We start from the raw sequence: 19,804 nt of genomic DNA, 5'->3' as shown, positions 1-19,804 counted from the left end.
AAGACAGCTCATTGATCGGCGCTCGTATGCTCCTTTCACAAAGCTTGGTTATGTATGGAGACGAGCGATCGTTACTTCATCATTTCACTCTTAGGCCCTGTTCACACATGTTGATTGTTGCAGATTTTGCATGTATTTTTAAGCCAAAACCAGAAAGGGAACTTAAACAGAAGAAATATATAAAATAAGGCATTATAAGTCTGCTCTCCTGGATCCAATTCTGGTATTGGCTTACAACATGCATGCAAAATCTGCCGCAAATCTGCACTGCGTGAACAAGGCCTAAGCCCAAAGCATATGAGATCTGTTTCCTATAAATTCAAAATGTTCTAAATGAATTGTATCTGTTGAACAAAAGTAAGAAAGTCAATGAACTGAATAATGTTATATGTTATATTTTCCTTTCAGAGACGTGATGTTGCCAAAACTGTATTTTGCCTAGTACTTGTATTTGCCATTTGCTGGCTACCTCTGCACCTCAGTAAGATGATCAGGTATATATTCGACTACAGAGGATATACCATGCAATGCGAACTGCTGAGGTAAAGTCTACATTTTATAGTGAAATTATTTATTTTACCTTTTTCTATTACTATTACTGCTGCTTAAAATGTATTTATTTAAATACAATGGTTTAATGCTTTCAATGTGTATGTTTTCTTTGATCACTACAAGGATTTGATCACACATATTATTTTGCTGCAAATTTTTGCTTCATTCTTTCCGCATAATTTTTTATAGTAATGGCACATATTTACCTTTAATTTTTAACTAAGAAAATGTGTATTTTTCTGACTGGTTTTCACATTATGAATGTACAATAATAGGTGGATGTCCGGCACACGATGCAAATAAAAACAATTTATTTTATTTCATCTGGTTTAAAAATTCAAATTCCCAGGAGTGGTGCTTACGCATTTCAAAGCAGCAGATTCTTACTGATAGCTAATTTTCCTATGCTAGTTTGTCCAAATTTAAAGCAGGGTTAACACATGGCAGACATACATAACCCTAAAAAACGCAATGTCAAAGGAGCATCAAGACATATTTTAGCTGTTCACCAGGGGATACAACTTGTCACGATGCGGGGTGTGGACCCAGTGGGCCATACCGCGTAGCGGAATGGCAGCTGGCCAAACAGGTAAGTAGTGAGTTTAATTAGTTCAGCGTGGGTACCTGAGGCAATCGTAGGCAGTAGCGAGGCAGGCAAGTCCAGGACCAGGCGGCGGGAAGTCGTTAGGTGAGGCGTAGCCGATCAAGCGTAAACTGTTGCACAGCACGGCAATAGCACAGCACGGCACTAGAACTAGGTAGCACGGAAACGGGATACGGTTACAGGAGCAATGTACACTGGGAAACTGGAAGACACTGGGAGACCATAAGCACGACAAACGACGGGTAACAAACAATGCTCTGGCAAAGAGCAAGAGGACAGAGCCCTTTTTATAGCCCAGGGCATCTTGGGCTAGATTGCAGACTTCCTGCAAAAATGCGCGCCCGCCGGAGACACTCGAAGTCCGGAAGTGAGTGCCAGCGCCTCACAGGAGGACGACACTGCTGCAAGGTAAGATGTCCATGGCCACTGCTTCGAGGTTAACGACCGAACGACGGACCGTGGCCATAGACGTTACACAACTTATCTACAGGCTCTTGCATTGGAGGGAGTCTATAAACCTAGAAAAGGAGGGGATTGGCAGAAACTGTTATTAAATAGAGAAGCCTTGTGAATCCTTAAAATGGATACACGGTTTTCTAAAGGGTTTAATTATAAGACAGACTTAAATGTATATTTACTAAAAAGAATATCAAAATTATTTCCATCAGTATTTAAGGAACTCATAAATAATAAATAATCAAATAAATAACATCTAACTTTGCACATAAGCGCTGCCATTCTCCCCTTAGAGATGTGCTTTTTTTTAACAGGCATATATGTGCTAAATCAAGTCTTCCTTATAAAACTATATCTACATATTGCTTGTGCCCCCATCTACATTGATTAGAACAATTGCAATCTTTTTGAATACTTTATATATGTATTCTCGGAATCCATGTAGGTATTTCTACTTGTACAGTACTTTCATCGTTCGTTCACTTAAGTATTCAAACTCATTATAATATGGCCATTATGGCAATGAAGAGGTTACACGTGTTTTTGTCTATCACGTGCCTCTTTTACTTGTTTTTTTAAACCAGATGAAATAAACGAAGTTGCTTTTATTTGGATTGTCTGCCGGACATCCAGTTATTATTGTGCATTCTCATCTCTTACCGACGTGTAGTCTACTTCCGAGCACTGACACAGTGCAAGCGTGGTGTCCAGGTTTATGTACATTGTGACCAATATTTTTTCATGTATTGTTCACATTATTAATAGAGACTGGTATTGCTTTTAACTACTGCACTCTCACTAAGATAATCCCATTTTATAATGAAGCCAAATCAGGCTTTTGAACCCCCCTCGATCCGATGATGTTGTCAGAGAAAACACTATAATATAGTATTACATGACAGACATTCCGAAAAGCCAGAATATGACTATAATATAACAAAGTCTTAATAGAGAAACAAGTGCACCACACAAGTAAATATTAGATTCAGTCCTATAACGCTTTTTTTTTTATTTATTTTTTTGCAAAAGCAGTCCCTTCTACTCCTGGAAAGCCCCTGGTATATTTGCAAAACTATACTGATGCCGAAACTAAACTTTGAGGGTTATCCTATAAAGACACTTGTCACCTGCGTAACCCATAATTCTCGACTTTACCTAATACGCAGAGCTGGTCTTGAGATGCGCTTCATGAGATACACGGCAGCTTTAGAAAATTTTGGCCTGCATATTGAGGGGCTGTTTGTAAGGATCTGAAAAATAGTCCCACAAACCAAATAAAAAGTGCTTATCCAGGCAAAGTTGACCAGTAGTAACACCCTGAAGTAGGGATGGCCAACATTGCATATTATAGTAATACCACAATAATTTTTTCACTTCCACTTTATTTTGAGACCAGAATAACACTGCAACAATTCATTAAATGCATTTTCTGAAAAATTTGCAATTGGCGACCTAAGATGCAACGGCAGACTGGGCAGTCTAGTTGCCAAGGCAACCGTATGATGCGGAAAGCCGCTCCTGCTCAGAGGACCGGAAAATAACAAGTTCACATTTCTACACACTGGTATAAATTACATAGGTAGAACTTTGACAACCTCTAAGATTTTCGTGATAATCTGAATTGTTACAACATGTATTCATATAGTATAATTGTAATGTGACTATGGACAAAATGTAATATGGTAAAACAGATAATAATGTACAGTGGGAGGGTTTAATGTTTAATCTGTGTTATAAGAATGTCATTCCTTTGTTTGTTATGTAAAATATTGCCTGATGTTCATTTGCTGCTTCTGCTTTTTTCCACAGTTTTCTTATCTCAGTCAACTACATTGGCTTAAATATGGCTGATCTAAATTCCTGTATTAATCCGGTAGCACTATACTTGGTTAGCACAAAATATAAAAACTGCTTCAAGGTAAGCTATTCTGGTAGCATTGTTCATATTAATGTACAGTATTTTATGCACAGTAGTAGTCTTTGTTGAATAACATAATCACAACTTGGTTAAAGCAGAAAAATGGGGTCACAAAATTTTGTGAGATAACGACAACAAATGTAAATAACTCTAAATTGGATGAGTAACAAATTGTAGAACACTTAAGGTGCCCATACACATTAGATGAAAGTCTTTATAACCTGGCTTACTCTCTAATGTATATAGGGGTGCCGCAACATTTTCTAATGGCAGATGTCAGGGGAAAGAAGGATTAGGCATGTTGAATTTCAATCTACGATCTCCTTTGTTCCCATGGGAGATAAGCTGCCGCCAGAAGTGTCTGGCAGCAGCTTTTTCTCCTCTCCCTGTTGAAAGCACATGCATGCTCGGCCAATAGTATCCTAATCTCAAGCAACAACCCATCTCAAACAATCCAGTGCAGAGAACTTGTAGTATGTTGTCTTTCAAAAAAGCATCCAAATCACTTTAATATTTATTTCATGAATCAACCATACAACTTGATCCATAGTCTTATAGTAAAAAAGAAGATAAATAATGTCTTTCCTTTAGATGAAGTTTATTGTTATCTTGATATGACGTGTATAAAACTTCATAAGAAAGATCTCTGTATTGACCGGAAAAATGTAGTGCTTCTGTAAGGCCACATGCACCCAACCGTATTTTCATCTATCCGTAAATACTGTCCGTAAATACGGATCCGTAGTCATCTGTATTTTATCCGCATATACGGAACGGTATCCGCAAATACAGTCCGTATTGCATCTATAAAAACAGAGGAAGGCGGAAAATGATGTCACCAACATGTTGCAGAGCAACGCTTCTGTAAATACGGATGGTTTACAGATGCACATCCGTAGTCGTCCGTATTTACGGAAGTGCCCATAGGCTTCTATGGGAGAGCATGTGCCATAATTAAGGACAAGAATAGGACAGGTTCTATAATTTTTTCAGCACGGACACCCATCCGTACAAAATACGGAAAGGTGTTAGTGGCCAATAGAAATTAATGGGTCCGTAATTACGGTCCATAATTAGGGTCCGTAATTACGGATGAAAAATACGGTCGTGTGCATGGGGCCTTAATCACTAATCACTTTAAATTAATGCTCTTAAAAAATAACGGGGGCATACAAAGTGACCCTTTAAATACATGTTACATATAGCATTCCCCCAAAAAAAATCACATTGCAACACATAGTGCCCCCTTAAAAAATAAAAATCACATTGCTGCACAAGGTGCCTCGAGTGCCGCTCCAACTAAAAAAAAAACAATACTCACATGTTCTCTGGTCCTGTCTGCATCATTGTGTGCTCAGTTTCACCTGCCAGTGCCTGTTGTATCCACATCCTAAGGACACAGAATCCAAGGGGCACCCAGGTCGGCGTCTTGCTTCTCCCTAGTTTTGCAAACCAGCTGTTATTTTAACAACTGCTTTGAAAGAACCAGCTGAATGCTATCCCTGCTAACAATACATATTTAGGATTTCTATCAGATGTCCTGTTTGGCTTCTGCACTTTCATATTTGAAGATTATAAAGATGATTAAATGTAGCATTCTTGTTGTCTAAAGTTCTTGTTTCTCCTGAATAAAACATCAAATGAAAAGGTAATTAGAAACATGTTATGCTGGGGGAACTTTTATCTACGAGTCCCCAACCACAACTAGGCACTCACTGATAGGCTCTATCTTTTTTCTTTTCTTCGTTAATTCACAAAGAGCCCATTGGTCATTGCTGATGATATGATCAGGATGCAAATAACAGTGGGCATGAAGTGGGCATGCAGTGGGCATACACACATTCTGTATAGCTGTAGGGTTATCACTCAGAGTAATTTTATCTAGTGAGCCCACAATACCAATTCCAATACTCGATCTACTATCCCTTCTATTATACCCACTAAAGAGAAATTATTCCATTGAGAGGGAACAAAATAAAAGTTTCCAACTGATAACTATGGTAAGTTTTTCCCTCCTGTGGTTCATCCCTGTTTTGGTAAGAAAAAAATTCCATTAACACAAGCCAAAGTTTCTATGCACACGCTGCTATGAAAATATCATGGCATCAAAAGGACTTCTACGTATGAGGCTCATATACCAACCAATTATTATATGTTTCATTTTTTTCTTTCAGTCATGTTTATGCTGTTGGTGCCAACCCAAAGATTTAACAAATTTGGAAGACAAACAGTCATGTATCAAGTTCAAAGGTCATGATCACGTATATGAGACATTCCACCCAGCAAATAAAACAGAAGACATATCAATGTGATTTGTGTACAATGGCTATTTGAAATCCACCAAGAAAATATGGAAAAGAGATAGCCTCTTCTGATAAGTTGGTCCTGTGAAGTTGCTGGATTCCTTGATACAAACTCATTACAAACAAATACAAAACAACACAAGTGTTGCATAAGCACTTAAGCAATGACACTTTCAGGTTCCATCTAAGTTTAGTCACTCTGACTTTAGAAAAAGAAGCTCAATCATCTGAAGAACTGCCAAGTGCCTGGAATTGTATCAGTTCCAGAGAAAATGTCAAATATCAGGGCTGTTTTTTTTTTGTTTTTGTTTTTTTATGGATGAAATAATGTTTACTAGATTTTTATACCTAATATTCCTTACTGAAAAACACAACTAAATATTCTTATGTTGTCCTCGATGAGAAAACCTAGAGTCAGCATCTCCAATCAGGGACATCTTCCTAAAAGATCTTAGCTAGAGAAAATTGATTGTTATGTAATTTATTGGTATTATACATTTTAGGGTTGTTACTCAAAAAAAAGAAGTCTATAGATCGTTTCATTTTACTTTGCAAAACATAGACAAAATCACCAAAGAAGAAAAACTTTTAAATTCACCCTATACTTTAACCATTATTGGCATCTTAGAGATGTCCATCTTTAAAGGGACCTGTCAGCTCTCATGACATGTGTTTTCTAGTAAATATTTATATTCCCCATAAAATATCAATGCATTAAAACCTTTTCTTACAACTCTTCATTGTGTCATTCTTCTGTTATTCCTCCTGGAAATATTTGAATAAATTGACAACTGAGCGTTTCCATTCCTCTTGTCAAAGGGGCATGTCCCCACACAGTGTGACTGTCAGCATTGATTGCACAGTGTACGTGTCTAGAGGTACAGGTCACTTTGACAAGGGAAATAGTAACACCCAGTAGTCAATATAGTCATACATTTCCAGGAGGAATAGCAAAGAAATGGCACATGGCAGAGTTCAAATACTAGATGCTCCATAAAAAGTATTTAACTAAAGCAGCCATCTCAGGAGAGCTGAAAGTCATCTTTAAAGGGCCTTGGGCAACAGTGGCATTTTCATTTACAAATCTTTGGGGGCAGATTTAATAATACTGTCTAATTTTTAGATAGTGTAGACTTAGACAAGGCAGTTAGAAGATGCACCAAATTTATCAAAGTGTTGTATGATTAAATTTGTCACATCTAGCTAGAAATATTAGACACTTTTCTCTTCCTTATATAACCTACTGGTTTACTTAGTTTGCATTAGTTTTTTTATGCACAATTTAGCCACAAGGTGTCGCATTTTAAGCCAAGCATTTTCTGGTAGACACCACACCCTTCCCTACTAAGCCAAGCCCCCATGTTGAGCACGGGGCAAAAAGTGTCTAAAACAGTTGTTACATGTACGACAAAATTCTGGCTCAATTTTAGTAAATCTTCCCCATTGTCTTTCTACCATAGATGCACAGATTACAAGTTTAAATGCTTATTATTGGTCATATCAGCCAAACTATATGTGGGCCTGAGAAGAGCACAAAAATATTTATATATTATAAAACTAATTAAAATATTACATAATTTGTAGTAACTAGAGGATTTAATAGCTCAGCAATGGACTACGGCTGGTATGTAAGTGTATTTGTGTCACAATTATATTATTTTGTATCTGTACAGATGCATTTTATATTCAAAACGGGTAAACACAAAACTGTTATATTTCCTAAAGTAACTTACATGGTATATTATTATGTTATATATTGACGAAAATTCATTTGGGTAAGGGAATCAATTATGTGACTTTATATAGAACTTTTACAATGCAGTATATGCAACTTTATAAAGTGCCCAATAAAGCTATTTTAGTTATTGTCTGCGATTCTTTTGTACATAATTTTGCAAAATGGCAAAATGCACAGCGTATGTGCGCTCTGTTATATGATAATATTTATCATATGTTTCTAAACTAGTTCTATACAGAGCAAATATTATAAAAATGGTGGTATGTATTAATATCAGGGTATGTCTAACTAAAACCAAAATGCTTTTATGTCAGTTTAAGAGTATTGCTGCATTGCTTTCTGGTCCTGCAGATATTCAGGGTATTCAGATAGGCCAGCAGATCTTACATTCCACCTTTTGGACCCCCGCTTCCCATAAACTTCAGCTCACATCACCAGTATTCTTCTGGGCCTGGGATTTGAGTTTCACTAGGTTCTTCCCAGGCTTATTGCATAACATTGTTAACAGAAAAAATGGTAACCTCTAGCAATGGGGAACATGAGAGTACTCATCAAGACAGGTGTTTTATGGAGAGATCAAGGCGGTACCTATTCAGAAGAGAATAATAGAGTCAGATTCTGGAAAGGTCGGCAGATGCAGCCATTATAGTATGAAATGAGGAGGCAAAGCTTACCAGGGTTCATGTGGGTAATCAGCAATGGGAACAAGATAAGACGATAGATGTATAACTAGCTGGGTCGTACTCTGGAACTTCAAAGGTCAAATGTCTGGCAATAGAAAGAGAGCCAGCAAAGTTCAAAGGACTATAACATGGTGCCAGCATCTCATTTAAATACAGATGACAGGAATCTGATTGACCAGGCTAGCAGTCTATACCATGTAGACATCACATGGCAATGGCATCTTAACACTTTCACGCCCTTTTTCAGATTTTCATTTTTGTTTTTTCCTCCCCACCTTCCAAAAGCCATAACGCCTTTATTTTTCCGTTGATATAATACTATGAGGGCTTGATTTTTGCGGGACGAGTTGTAGTTTTTTGTAGCATCATTTACTTTGCCATATAAGGTACTAGGAAACAGAAAAAAAATTATTTTTGGGGTAGAAAATGAAAAAAACAGCGTTTCCTTTATGGTTTTTTGCACGCCATTTTTACAGAATTCATTGTGCAATTAAAACAACATGTTAATTTTATTCGATGGGTCAATATGATTACGCCGATACCAAATATATATAGTTTTTTTCTATATTTTTCTTCTTTTACAAGTAAAAACCTAAGTGTAAAAAAGAAAATTTATTTTGTTTCGCCAAATTCCGAGAGCTGTAACTTTTACATTTTTCCGTCGATTAAGTGGTATAAGGGCTTATTTTTTGCGGGATAAGCTGTAGTTTTTAATAATACCATTTTGGTGTAAATGTGACGGTTTGATCACTTTTTATTTCATTTTTTGTGGGAGATTAGGTGAACAAAAAATAGAGATTCTGGCGTTTACAATTTTTTTTTTACGGCGTTCACCGTGCGGGTTAAATAATTATATATTGTGATAGTTCAGACTTTTACGGATGCGGCGATACCAATTATGTTTATTTATTTAATTGTTTTACTATGCTCTAGGGGAAAAATGGGAAAAGGGTTTTTTTTTTTTACTTTTCATTTTTTTATTTTTTTTTACACAAAAAAAAACTTCATTTAACTCATTTTTACTTTTTTTATTAGTCCCCCTAGGGGACTCCAACCAGCGATCGTCAGATCGCTTGCACGATATACTGCAATACTAATGTATTACAGTATATCGTGATTCTGACAGTCTCCTATGAAGCCCTGCCGGAGGCAGCGCTTCATAGGAGTACAAAGATGGCGGACCTGGGGGACTTCGTCAGGCCCCCAGGCAGCCGTGCCAACCAACGGCTCCCCCCAATCTCGCCGCCGGGGGGGCGTTGGGACGTTACAGGGGGTCGCCCCCCCTGTTTTTAGTAATTTAAATGCTGCGATCTGTATTGAAAGCGGCATTTAACGGGTTAAACAAGCGGGATCGCGCTAAAGCGGGCATAAGGCCAGCAGCGAGAGCCGTAGCCAAGCCAGAGGAACAATGGAGAAATGCATTGAGATGTTAGGATAGGAAATTGTCATACTATACACAAGATGTTTCCTTTCACTGTAATAGTGGCTTGTTTGTAGATAATTAACTTAGTAATGCAGCAGTACTGGGGAGGGGTATTACTAGTCAATATCACCATTCAGTAGTTATGCAAAAACTAGGTGACATCGTGCGGAAGCTGTTATTGTATTCCAGATGCAGATATAACTAAGAAACAATTAGACAGAAAAGAATAACCCAAGGATCTATATTGTTATATTTTTAGGGAAAAATGCTCTTTATATAGTAATAAATAATAAAATTATTCTTCTCAAACACTCTGCTTTTATTGATTTCAGTTCAGGGGTCTAGAGAATTAGAATATGTAAAAGTTAAAGTCGATCTGTCAGCTGAATATGCTGCCCTAGATAATGGCAGCATAAAGATGTATTTTTCTTTAACTTTCATCATGTCTCAACATATCTCTGGTGCCAGATTTGAAATTAACCATGATTTCACGAAACTCTGTCACGAGATGTCTATGCTACCGTATATGGGTCTATGTGTTGCCACTAAATGGTTGTGATGTGAGTTGAAGCCTGTCAAAGGTTTTGCTAGCATGTTGCAATATTGTATTGAATTTGTTTGAGGAGACAAATTCAATCAAAGGGTGGATACATCTCTATTAGAGGGACAGGCCTGTTCTCCTCTTACCCAAAACTGTATTGTGCTGTTTGGCTATTAGGAGACATCTAAGAATATAAAATAACTATGAGTCGAGTGTATTCATGAGCAGAGCCCGTCCCCTGCTTCTCCCCGCCCCTATCGGCAGTGATTAATGGGCTACTGTGAATGCAGTAATAATACCTATAAACATATATGTGGACATATTCATATCCAATTCAAAATAAATTATAGCACACAATTTGTACCATACAAAAAATAAATTCTTTATTTGAGATAACATAAAAACAGATTGGCCATCAAGACCTAAAAATACACAGAATTTTAAAATAATGTGATGGCGGTTGGGGGACCACAGTACAAATAGTCATGAATCACAATATGAGTATAGCATGGTATAAAACAGTATAAACTTCCTGGGAAAAAAAAATGTATACACTCAGTAAACCACTGCATATCAGTGCACTACAAGAAACGCCTCAAACCAGGGTCCTAATGTTAGTCCTATGGAGCGTGTCTATGGCAGACACTCCCATTCCGACCGCCCCATCCCTGTGTCCCGGAAGATGCGGACTGCACAAGTCTATGTGCGCCCACATCTCCATGCACTGTCGAGAGGTAGGGGTCAGGACAGTCCATGCGCCACACACAGATGCACAGGGGCAGCCATACCGGTTCAGTGCAGAATGCCAGAGCTGCAGATGTGTGCATCCGTCTGTGTTGGATGCGCCCCCGCGACCACCCCTTGACGTCACGCCCGGGAATACCAACGTACCACCGAATGCAGTAAGTGTTTTACCTAGTGTCTTAACCTAGTACTAGATTCTAGTAAAGCACTTACTAGAAGCATCACTAGCATGTGTCTCTCTCCCCTGTGTTATTCCAGTAGCTGCCTCCTCTTCCTCCAACCCCTCTCCATAGACTTCTATGGGCGGCAGCTGTAACCTAATCTTTCAGTGATTTGAAAATTGTTTTTCATCCTCACTGAATACATATTCTACAAGTGAATTTAGAGTAAATGATCAGTGCAGGGGGAACGGGAGAGGAGGAGAGGAGTCTGATAAGTTAAGAAAGCTGCATTTAAAAAAAAAATTAAAAAAAAATAATAAGATAAATTACAAGATTTCTTATCCACGCTTGTACTTTTGATTTATGAGGAAAAAGTTAAATAACAATTACACTTTAATTTTGTTCTATGTAGAAAAATGGCTTTGTCTAACTGGATTTGCTGGGTAAGAGATTACATTTAGATTTTCCCTTAGCAATAGAAAACAAAGAAGCCTCTCATACAGTATATGATTTAAACAATTGTGAAAAAATATAAATTGAATGTGATCAGTTGTTATTTCATGCTAAAAACACGCTGTTTAGCCTGGAGTCCTCTATTTTATGGAACATCCAACATATGCATATTATTATAATATAGACATACATAACTACACTGGAATAAATGTCATATAAATCAATTTCTTCCAGACTCTCTCCCTAGATTGTGTGCAGCAGGTCAACTTTATTGCAGAAAATAGGACCCAGGATAGTTGTAACCACATATGAGAATTATTACAATGCTATCAGGTCACTCACATATAATTCCAGGAAGTGAAAATATTCCTATCGAATTTTTCATAGATACAGTATATTGATGACTAGAGATGAGTGATTGATTTTTCAAACAATGCCTAAAAATTAGGATAAGGTCCTGGAACAATCTATTAATCCATTCTTTATGAGTTCTAATTAATCAAATTAAAGTAAAGAGTAAAATTAAAATCCAAATGTTATATTAAGCCATTTTATGTAAATAACTCTAAATTGGATGAGTAACAAATTGTAGAACACTTAAGGTGCCCATACACATTAGATGAAAGTCTTTATAACCTGGCTTACTCTCTAATGTATATAGGGGTGCCGCAACATTTTCTAATGGCAGATGTCAGGGGAAAGAAGGATTAGGCATGTTGAATTTCAATCTACGATCTCCTTTGTTCCCATGGGAGATAAGCTGCCGCCAGAAGTGTCTGGCAGCAGCTTTTTCTCCTCTCCCTGTTGAAAGCACATGCATGCTCGGCCAATAGTATCCTAATCTCAAGCAACAACCCATCTCAAACAATCCAGTGCAGAGAACTTGTAGTATGTTGTCTTTCAAAAAAGCATCCAAATCACTTTAATATTTATTTCATGAATCAACCATACAACTTGATCCATAGTCTTATAGTAAAAAAGAAGATAAATAATGTCTTTCCTTTAGATGAAGTTTATTGTTATCTTGATATGACGTGTATAAAACTTCATAAGAAAGATCTCTGTATTGACCGGAAAAATGTAGTGCTTCTGTAAGGCCACATGCACCCAACCGTATTTTCATCTATCCGTAAATACTGTCCGTAAATACGGATCCGTAGTCATCTGTATTTTATCCGCATATACGGAACGGTATCCGCAAATACAGTCCGTATTGCATCTATAAAAACAGAGGAAGGCGGAAAATGATGTCACCAACATGTTGCAGAGCAACGCTTCTGTAAATACGGATGGTTTACAGATGCACATCCGTAGTCGTCCGTATTTACGGAAGTGCCCATAGGCTTCTATGGGAGAGCATGTGCCATAATTAAGGACAAGAATAGGACAGGTTCTATAATTTTTTCAGCACGGACACCCATCCGTACAAAATACGGAAAGGTGTTAGTGGCCAATAGAAATTAATGGGTCCGTAATTACGGTCCATAATTAGGGTCCGTAATTACGGATGAAAAATACGGTCGTGTGCATGGGGCCTTAATCACTAATCACTTTAAATTAATGCTCTTAAAAAATAACGGGGGCATACAAAGTGACCCTTTAAATACATGTTACATATAGCATTCCCCCAAAAAAAATCACATTGCAACACATAGTGCCCCCTTAAAAAATAAAAATCACATTGCTGCACAAGGTGCCTCGAGTGCCGCTCCAACTAAAAAAAAAACAATACTCACATGTTCTCTGGTCCTGTCTGCATCATTGTGTGCTCAGTTTCACCTGCCAGTGCCTGTTGTATCCACATCCTAAGGACACAGAATCCAAGGGGCACCCAGGTCGGCGTCTTGCTTCTCCCTAGTTTTGCAAACCAGCTGTTATTTTAACAACTGCTTTGAAAGAACCAGCTGAATGCTATCCCTGCTAACAATACATATTTAGGATTTCTATCAGATGTCCTGTTTGGCTTCTGCACTTTCATATTTGAAGATTATAAAGATGATTAAATGTAGCATTCTTGTTGTCTAAAGTTCTTGTTTCTCCTGAATAAAACATCAAATGAAAAGGTAATTAGAAACATGTTATGCTGGGGGAACTTTTATCTACGAGTCCCCAACCACAACTAGGCACTCACTGATAGGCTCTATCTTTTTTCTTTTCTTCGTTAATTCACAAAGAGCCCATTGGTCATTGCTGATGATATGATCAGGATGCAAATAACAGTGGGCATGAAGTGGGCATGCAGTGGGCATACACACATTCTGTATAGCTGTAGGGTTATCACTCAGAGTAATTTTATCTAGTGAGCCCACAATACCAATTCCAATACTCGATCTACTATCCCTTCTATTATACCCACTAAAGAGAAATTATTCCATTGAGAGGGAACAAAATAAAAGTTTCCAACTGATAACTATGGTAAGTTTTTCCCTCCTGTGGTTCATCCCTGTTTTGGTAAGAAAAAAATTCCATTAACACAAGCCAAAGTTTCTATGCACACGCTGCTATGAAAATATCATGGCATCAAAAGGACTTCTACGTATGAGGCTCATATACCAACCAATTATTATATGTTTCATTTTTTTCTTTCAGTCATGTTTATGCTGTTGGTGCCAACCCAAAGATTTAACAAATTTGGAAGACAAACAGTCATGTATCAAGTTCAAAGGTCATGATCACGTATATGAGACATTCCACCCAGCAAATAAAACAGAAGACATATCAATGTGATTTGTGTACAATGGCTATTTGAAATCCACCAAGAAAATATGGAAAAGAGATAGCCTCTTCTGATAAGTTGGTCCTGTGAAGTTGCTGGATTCCTTGATACAAACTCATTACAAACAAATACAAAACAACACAAGTGTTGCATAAGCACTTAAGCAATGACACTTTCAGGTTCCATCTAAGTTTAGTCACTCTGACTTTAGAAAAAGAAGCTCAATCATCTGAAGAACTGCCAAGTGCCTGGAATTGTATCAGTTCCAGAGAAAATGTCAAATATCAGGGCTGTTTTTTTTTTGTTTTTGTTTTTTTATGGATGAAATAATGTTTACTAGATTTTTATACCTAATATTCCTTACTGAAAAACACAACTAAATATTCTTATGTTGTCCTCGATGAGAAAACCTAGAGTCAGCATCTCCAATCAGGGACATCTTCCTAAAAGATCTTAGCTAGAGAAAATTGATTGTTATGTAATTTATTGGTATTATACATTTTAGGGTTGTTACTCAAAAAAAAGAAGTCTATAGATCGTTTCATTTTACTTTGCAAAACATAGACAAAATCACCAAAGAAGAAAAACTTTTAAATTCACCCTATACTTTAACCATTATTGGCATCTTAGAGATGTCCATCTTTAAAGGGACCTGTCAGCTCTCATGACATGTGTTTTCTAGTAAATATTTATATTCCCCATAAAATATCAATGCATTAAAACCTTTTCTTACAACTCTTCATTGTGTCATTCTTCTGTTATTCCTCCTGGAAATATTTGAATAAATTGACAACTGAGCGTTTCCATTCCTCTTGTCAAAGGGGCATGTCCCCACACAGTGTGACTGTCAGCATTGATTGCACAGTGTACGTGTCTAGAGGTACAGGTCACTTTGACAAGGGAAATAGTAACACCCAGTAGTCAATATAGTCATACATTTCCAGGAGGAATAGCAAAGAAATGGCACATGGCAGAGTTCAAATACTAGATGCTCCATAAAAAGTATTTAACTAAAGCAGCCATCTCAGGAGAGCTGAAAGTCATCTTTAAAGGGCCTTGGGCAACAGTGGCATTTTCATTTACAAATCTTTGGGGGCAGATTTAATAATACTGTCTAATTTTTAGATAGTGTAGACTTAGACAAGGCAGTTAGAAGATGCACCAAATTTATCAAAGTGTTGTATGATTAAATTTGTCACATCTAGCTAGAAATATTAGACACTTTTCTCTTCCTTATATAACCTACTGGTTTACTTAGTTTGCATTAGTTTTTTTATGCACAATTTAGCCACAAGGTGTCGCATTTTAAGCCAAGCATTTTCTGGTAGACACCACACCCTTCCCTACTAAGCCAAGCCCCCATGTTGAGCACGGGGCAAAAAGTGTCTAAAACAGTTGTTACATGTACGACAAAATTCTGGCTCAATTTTAGTAAATCTTCCCCATTGTCTTTCTACCATAGATGCACAGATTACAAGTTTAAATGCTTATTATTGGTCATATCAGCCAAACTATATGTGGGCCTGAGAAGAGCACAAAAATATTTATATATTATAAAACTAATTAAAATATTACATAATTTGTAGTAACTAGAGGATTTAATAGCTCAGCAATGGACTACGGCTGGTATGTAAGTGTATTTGTGTCACAATTATATTATTTTGTATCTGTACAGATGCATTTTATATTCAAAACGGGTAAACACAAAACTGTTATATTTCCTAAAGTAACTTACATGGTATATTATTATGTTATATATTGACGAAAATTCATTTGGGTAAGGGAATCAATTATGTGACTTTATATAGAACTTTTACAATGCAGTATATGCAACTTTATAAAGTGCCCAATAAAGCTATTTTAGTTATTGTCTGCGATTCTTTTGTACATAATTTTGCAAAATGGCAAAATGCACAGCGTATGTGCGCTCTGTTATATGATAATATTTATCATATGTTTCTAAACTAGTTCTATACAGAGCAAATATTATAAAAATGGTGGTATGTATTAATATCAGGGTATGTCTAACTAAAACCAAAATGCTTTTATGTCAGTTTAAGAGTATTGCTGCATTGCTTTCTGGTCCTGCAGATATTCAGGGTATTCAGATAGGCCAGCAGATCTTACATTCCACCTTTTGGACCCCCGCTTCCCATAAACTTCAGCTCACATCACCAGTATTCTTCTGGGCCTGGGATTTGAGTTTCACTAGGTTCTTCCCAGGCTTATTGCATAACATTGTTAACAGAAAAAATGGTAACCTCTAGCAATGGGGAACATGAGAGTACTCATCAAGACAGGTGTTTTATGGAGAGATCAAGGCGGTACCTATTCAGAAGAGAATAATAGAGTCAGATTCTGGAAAGGTCGGCAGATGCAGCCATTATAGTATGAAATGAGGAGGCAAAGCTTACCAGGGTTCATGTGGGTAATCAGCAATGGGAACAAGATAAGACGATAGATGTATAACTAGCTGGGTCGTACTCTGGAACTTCAAAGGTCAAATGTCTGGCAATAGAAAGAGAGCCAGCAAAGTTCAAAGGACTATAACATGGTGCCAGCATCTCATTTAAATACAGATGACAGGAATCTGATTGACCAGGCTAGCAGTCTATACCATGTAGACATCACATGGCAATGGCATCTTAACACTTTCACGCCCTTTTTCAGATTTTCATTTTTGTTTTTTCCTCCCCACCTTCCAAAAGCCATAACGCCTTTATTTTTCCGTTGATATAATACTATGAGGGCTTGATTTTTGCGGGACGAGTTGTAGTTTTTTGTAGCATCATTTACTTTGCCATATAAGGTACTAGGAAACAGAAAAAAAATTATTTTTGGGGTAGAAAATGAAAAAAACAGCGTTTCCTTTATGGTTTTTTGCACGCCATTTTTACAGAATTCATTGTGCAATTAAAACAACATGTTAATTTTATTCGATGGGTCAATATGATTACGCCGATACCAAATATATATAGTTTTTTTCTATATTTTTCTTCTTTTACAAGTAAAAACCTAAGTGTAAAAAAGAAAATTTATTTTGTTTCGCCAAATTCCGAGAGCTGTAACTTTTACATTTTTCCGTCGATTAAGTGGTATAAGGGCTTATTTTTTGCGGGATAAGCTGTAGTTTTTAATAATACCATTTTGGTGTAAATGTGACGGTTTGATCACTTTTTATTTCATTTTTTGTGGGAGATTAGGTGAACAAAAAATAGAGATTCTGGCGTTTACAATTTTTTTTTTACGGCGTTCACCGTGCGGGTTAAATAATTATATATTGTGATAGTTCAGACTTTTACGGATGCGGCGATACCAATTATGTTTATTTATTTAATTGTTTTACTATGCTCTAGGGGAAAAATGGGAAAAGGGTTTTTTTTTTTTACTTTTCATTTTTTTATTTTTTTTTACACAAAAAAAAACTTCATTTAACTCATTTTTACTTTTTTTATTAGTCCCCCTAGGGGACTCCAACCAGCGATCGTCAGATCGCTTGCACGATATACTGCAATACTAATGTATTACAGTATATCGTGATTCTGACAGTCTCCTATGAAGCCCTGCCGGAGGCAGCGCTTCATAGGAGTACAAAGATGGCGGACCTGGGGGACTTCGTCAGGCCCCCAGGCAGCCGTGCCAACCAACGGCTCCCCCCAATCTCGCCGCCGGGGGGGCGTTGGGACGTTACAGGGGGTCGCCCCCCCTGTTTTTAGTAATTTAAATGCTGCGATCTGTATTGAAAGCGGCATTTAACGGGTTAAACAAGCGGGATCGCGCTAAAGCGGGCATAAGGCCAGCAGCGAGAGCCGTAGCCAAGCCAGAGGAACAATGGAGAAATGCATTGAGATGTTAGGATAGGAAATTGTCATACTATACACAAGATGTTTCCTTTCACTGTAATAGTGGCTTGTTTGTAGATAATTAACTTAGTAATGCAGCAGTACTGGGGAGGGGTATTACTAGTCAATATCACCATTCAGTAGTTATGCAAAAACTAGGTGACATCGTGCGGAAGCTGTTATTGTATTCCAGATGCAGATATAACTAAGAAACAATTAGACAGAAAAGAATAACCCAAGGATCTATATTGTTATATTTTTAGGGAAAAATGCTCTTTATATAGTAATAAATAATAAAATTATTCTTCTCAAACACTCTGCTTTTATTGATTTCAGTTCAGGGGTCTAGAGAATTAGAATATGTAAAAGTTAAAGTCGATCTGTCAGCTGAATATGCTGCCCTAGATAATGGCAGCATAAAGATGTATTTTTCTTTAACTTTCATCATGTCTCAACATATCTCTGGTGCCAGATTTGAAATTAACCATGATTTCACGAAACTCTGTCACGAGATGTCTATGCTACCGTATATGGGTCTATGTGTTGCCACTAAATGGTTGTGATGTGAGTTGAAGCCTGTCAAAGGTTTTGCTAGCATGTTGCAATATTGTATTGAATTTGTTTGAGGAGACAAATTCAATCAAAGGGTGGATACATCTCTATTAGAGGGACAGGCCTGTTCTCCTCTTACCCAAAACTGTATTGTGCTGTTTGGCTATTAGGAGACATCTAAGAATATAAAATAACTATGAGTCGAGTGTATTCATGAGCAGAGCCCGTCCCCTGCTTCTCCCCGCCCCTATCGGCAGTGATTAATGGGCTACTGTGAATGCAGTAATAATACCTATAAACATATATGTGGACATATTCATATCCAATTCAAAATAAATTATAGCACACAATTTGTACCATACAAAAAATAAATTCTTTATTTGAGATAACATAAAAACAGATTGGCCATCAAGACCTAAAAATACACAGAATTTTAAAATAATGTGATGGCGGTTGGGGGACCACAGTACAAATAGTCATGAATCACAATATGAGTATAGCATGGTATAAAACAGTATAAACTTCCTGGGAAAAAAAAATGTATACACTCAGTAAACCACTGCATATCAGTGCACTACAAGAAACGCCTCAAACCAGGGTCCTAATGTTAGTCCTATGGAGCGTGTCTATGGCAGACACTCCCATTCCGACCGCCCCATCCCTGTGTCCCGGAAGATGCGGACTGCACAAGTCTATGTGCGCCCACATCTCCATGCACTGTCGAGAGGTAGGGGTCAGGACAGTCCATGCGCCACACACAGATGCACAGGGGCAGCCATACCGGTTCAGTGCAGAATGCCAGAGCTGCAGATGTGTGCATCCGTCTGTGTTGGATGCGCCCCCGCGACCACCCCTTGACGTCACGCCCGGGAATACCAACGTACCACCGAATGCAGTAAGTGTTTTACCTAGTGTCTTAACCTAGTACTAGATTCTAGTAAAGCACTTACTAGAAGCATCACTAGCATGTGTCTCTCTCCCCTGTGTTATTCCAGTAGCTGCCTCCTCTTCCTCCAACCCCTCTCCATAGACTTCTATGGGCGGCAGCTGTAACCTAATCTTTCAGTGATTTGAAAATTGTTTTTCATCCTCACTGAATACATATTCTACAAGTGAAT

General features: G+C 37.5%; 1 protein-coding gene across 1 annotated transcript in view; it reads left to right on the top strand.

Moving 5' to 3' along the window:
• The window catches only part of EDNRB (endothelin receptor type B), a 34,384-nt gene extending 26,683 nt beyond the window's left edge, over window positions 1-7,701 (top strand). The window contains exons 6-8 of the mRNA XM_075850261.1: window positions 409-542; window positions 3,422-3,530; window positions 5,705-7,701. Coding sequence (XP_075706376.1) covers window positions 409-542; window positions 3,422-3,530; window positions 5,705-5,842 — 381 coding nt within the window. The 3' untranslated portion in view covers window positions 5,843-7,701. The remainder of the gene's footprint in view (window positions 1-408; window positions 543-3,421; window positions 3,531-5,704) is intronic.
• The last annotated feature ends 12,103 nt before the right edge of the window (window positions 7,702-19,804 follow it).

Source organism: Rhinoderma darwinii, chromosome 2 (genome assembly GCF_050947455.1).
Source record: "Rhinoderma darwinii isolate aRhiDar2 chromosome 2, aRhiDar2.hap1, whole genome shotgun sequence".
Lineage (NCBI taxonomy): Eukaryota > Metazoa > Chordata > Amphibia > Anura > Rhinodermatidae > Rhinoderma > Rhinoderma darwinii.
The sequence above is the reverse complement of the archived record's forward strand: the minus strand, read 5'-3'. Positions and strand labels throughout refer to the sequence as shown.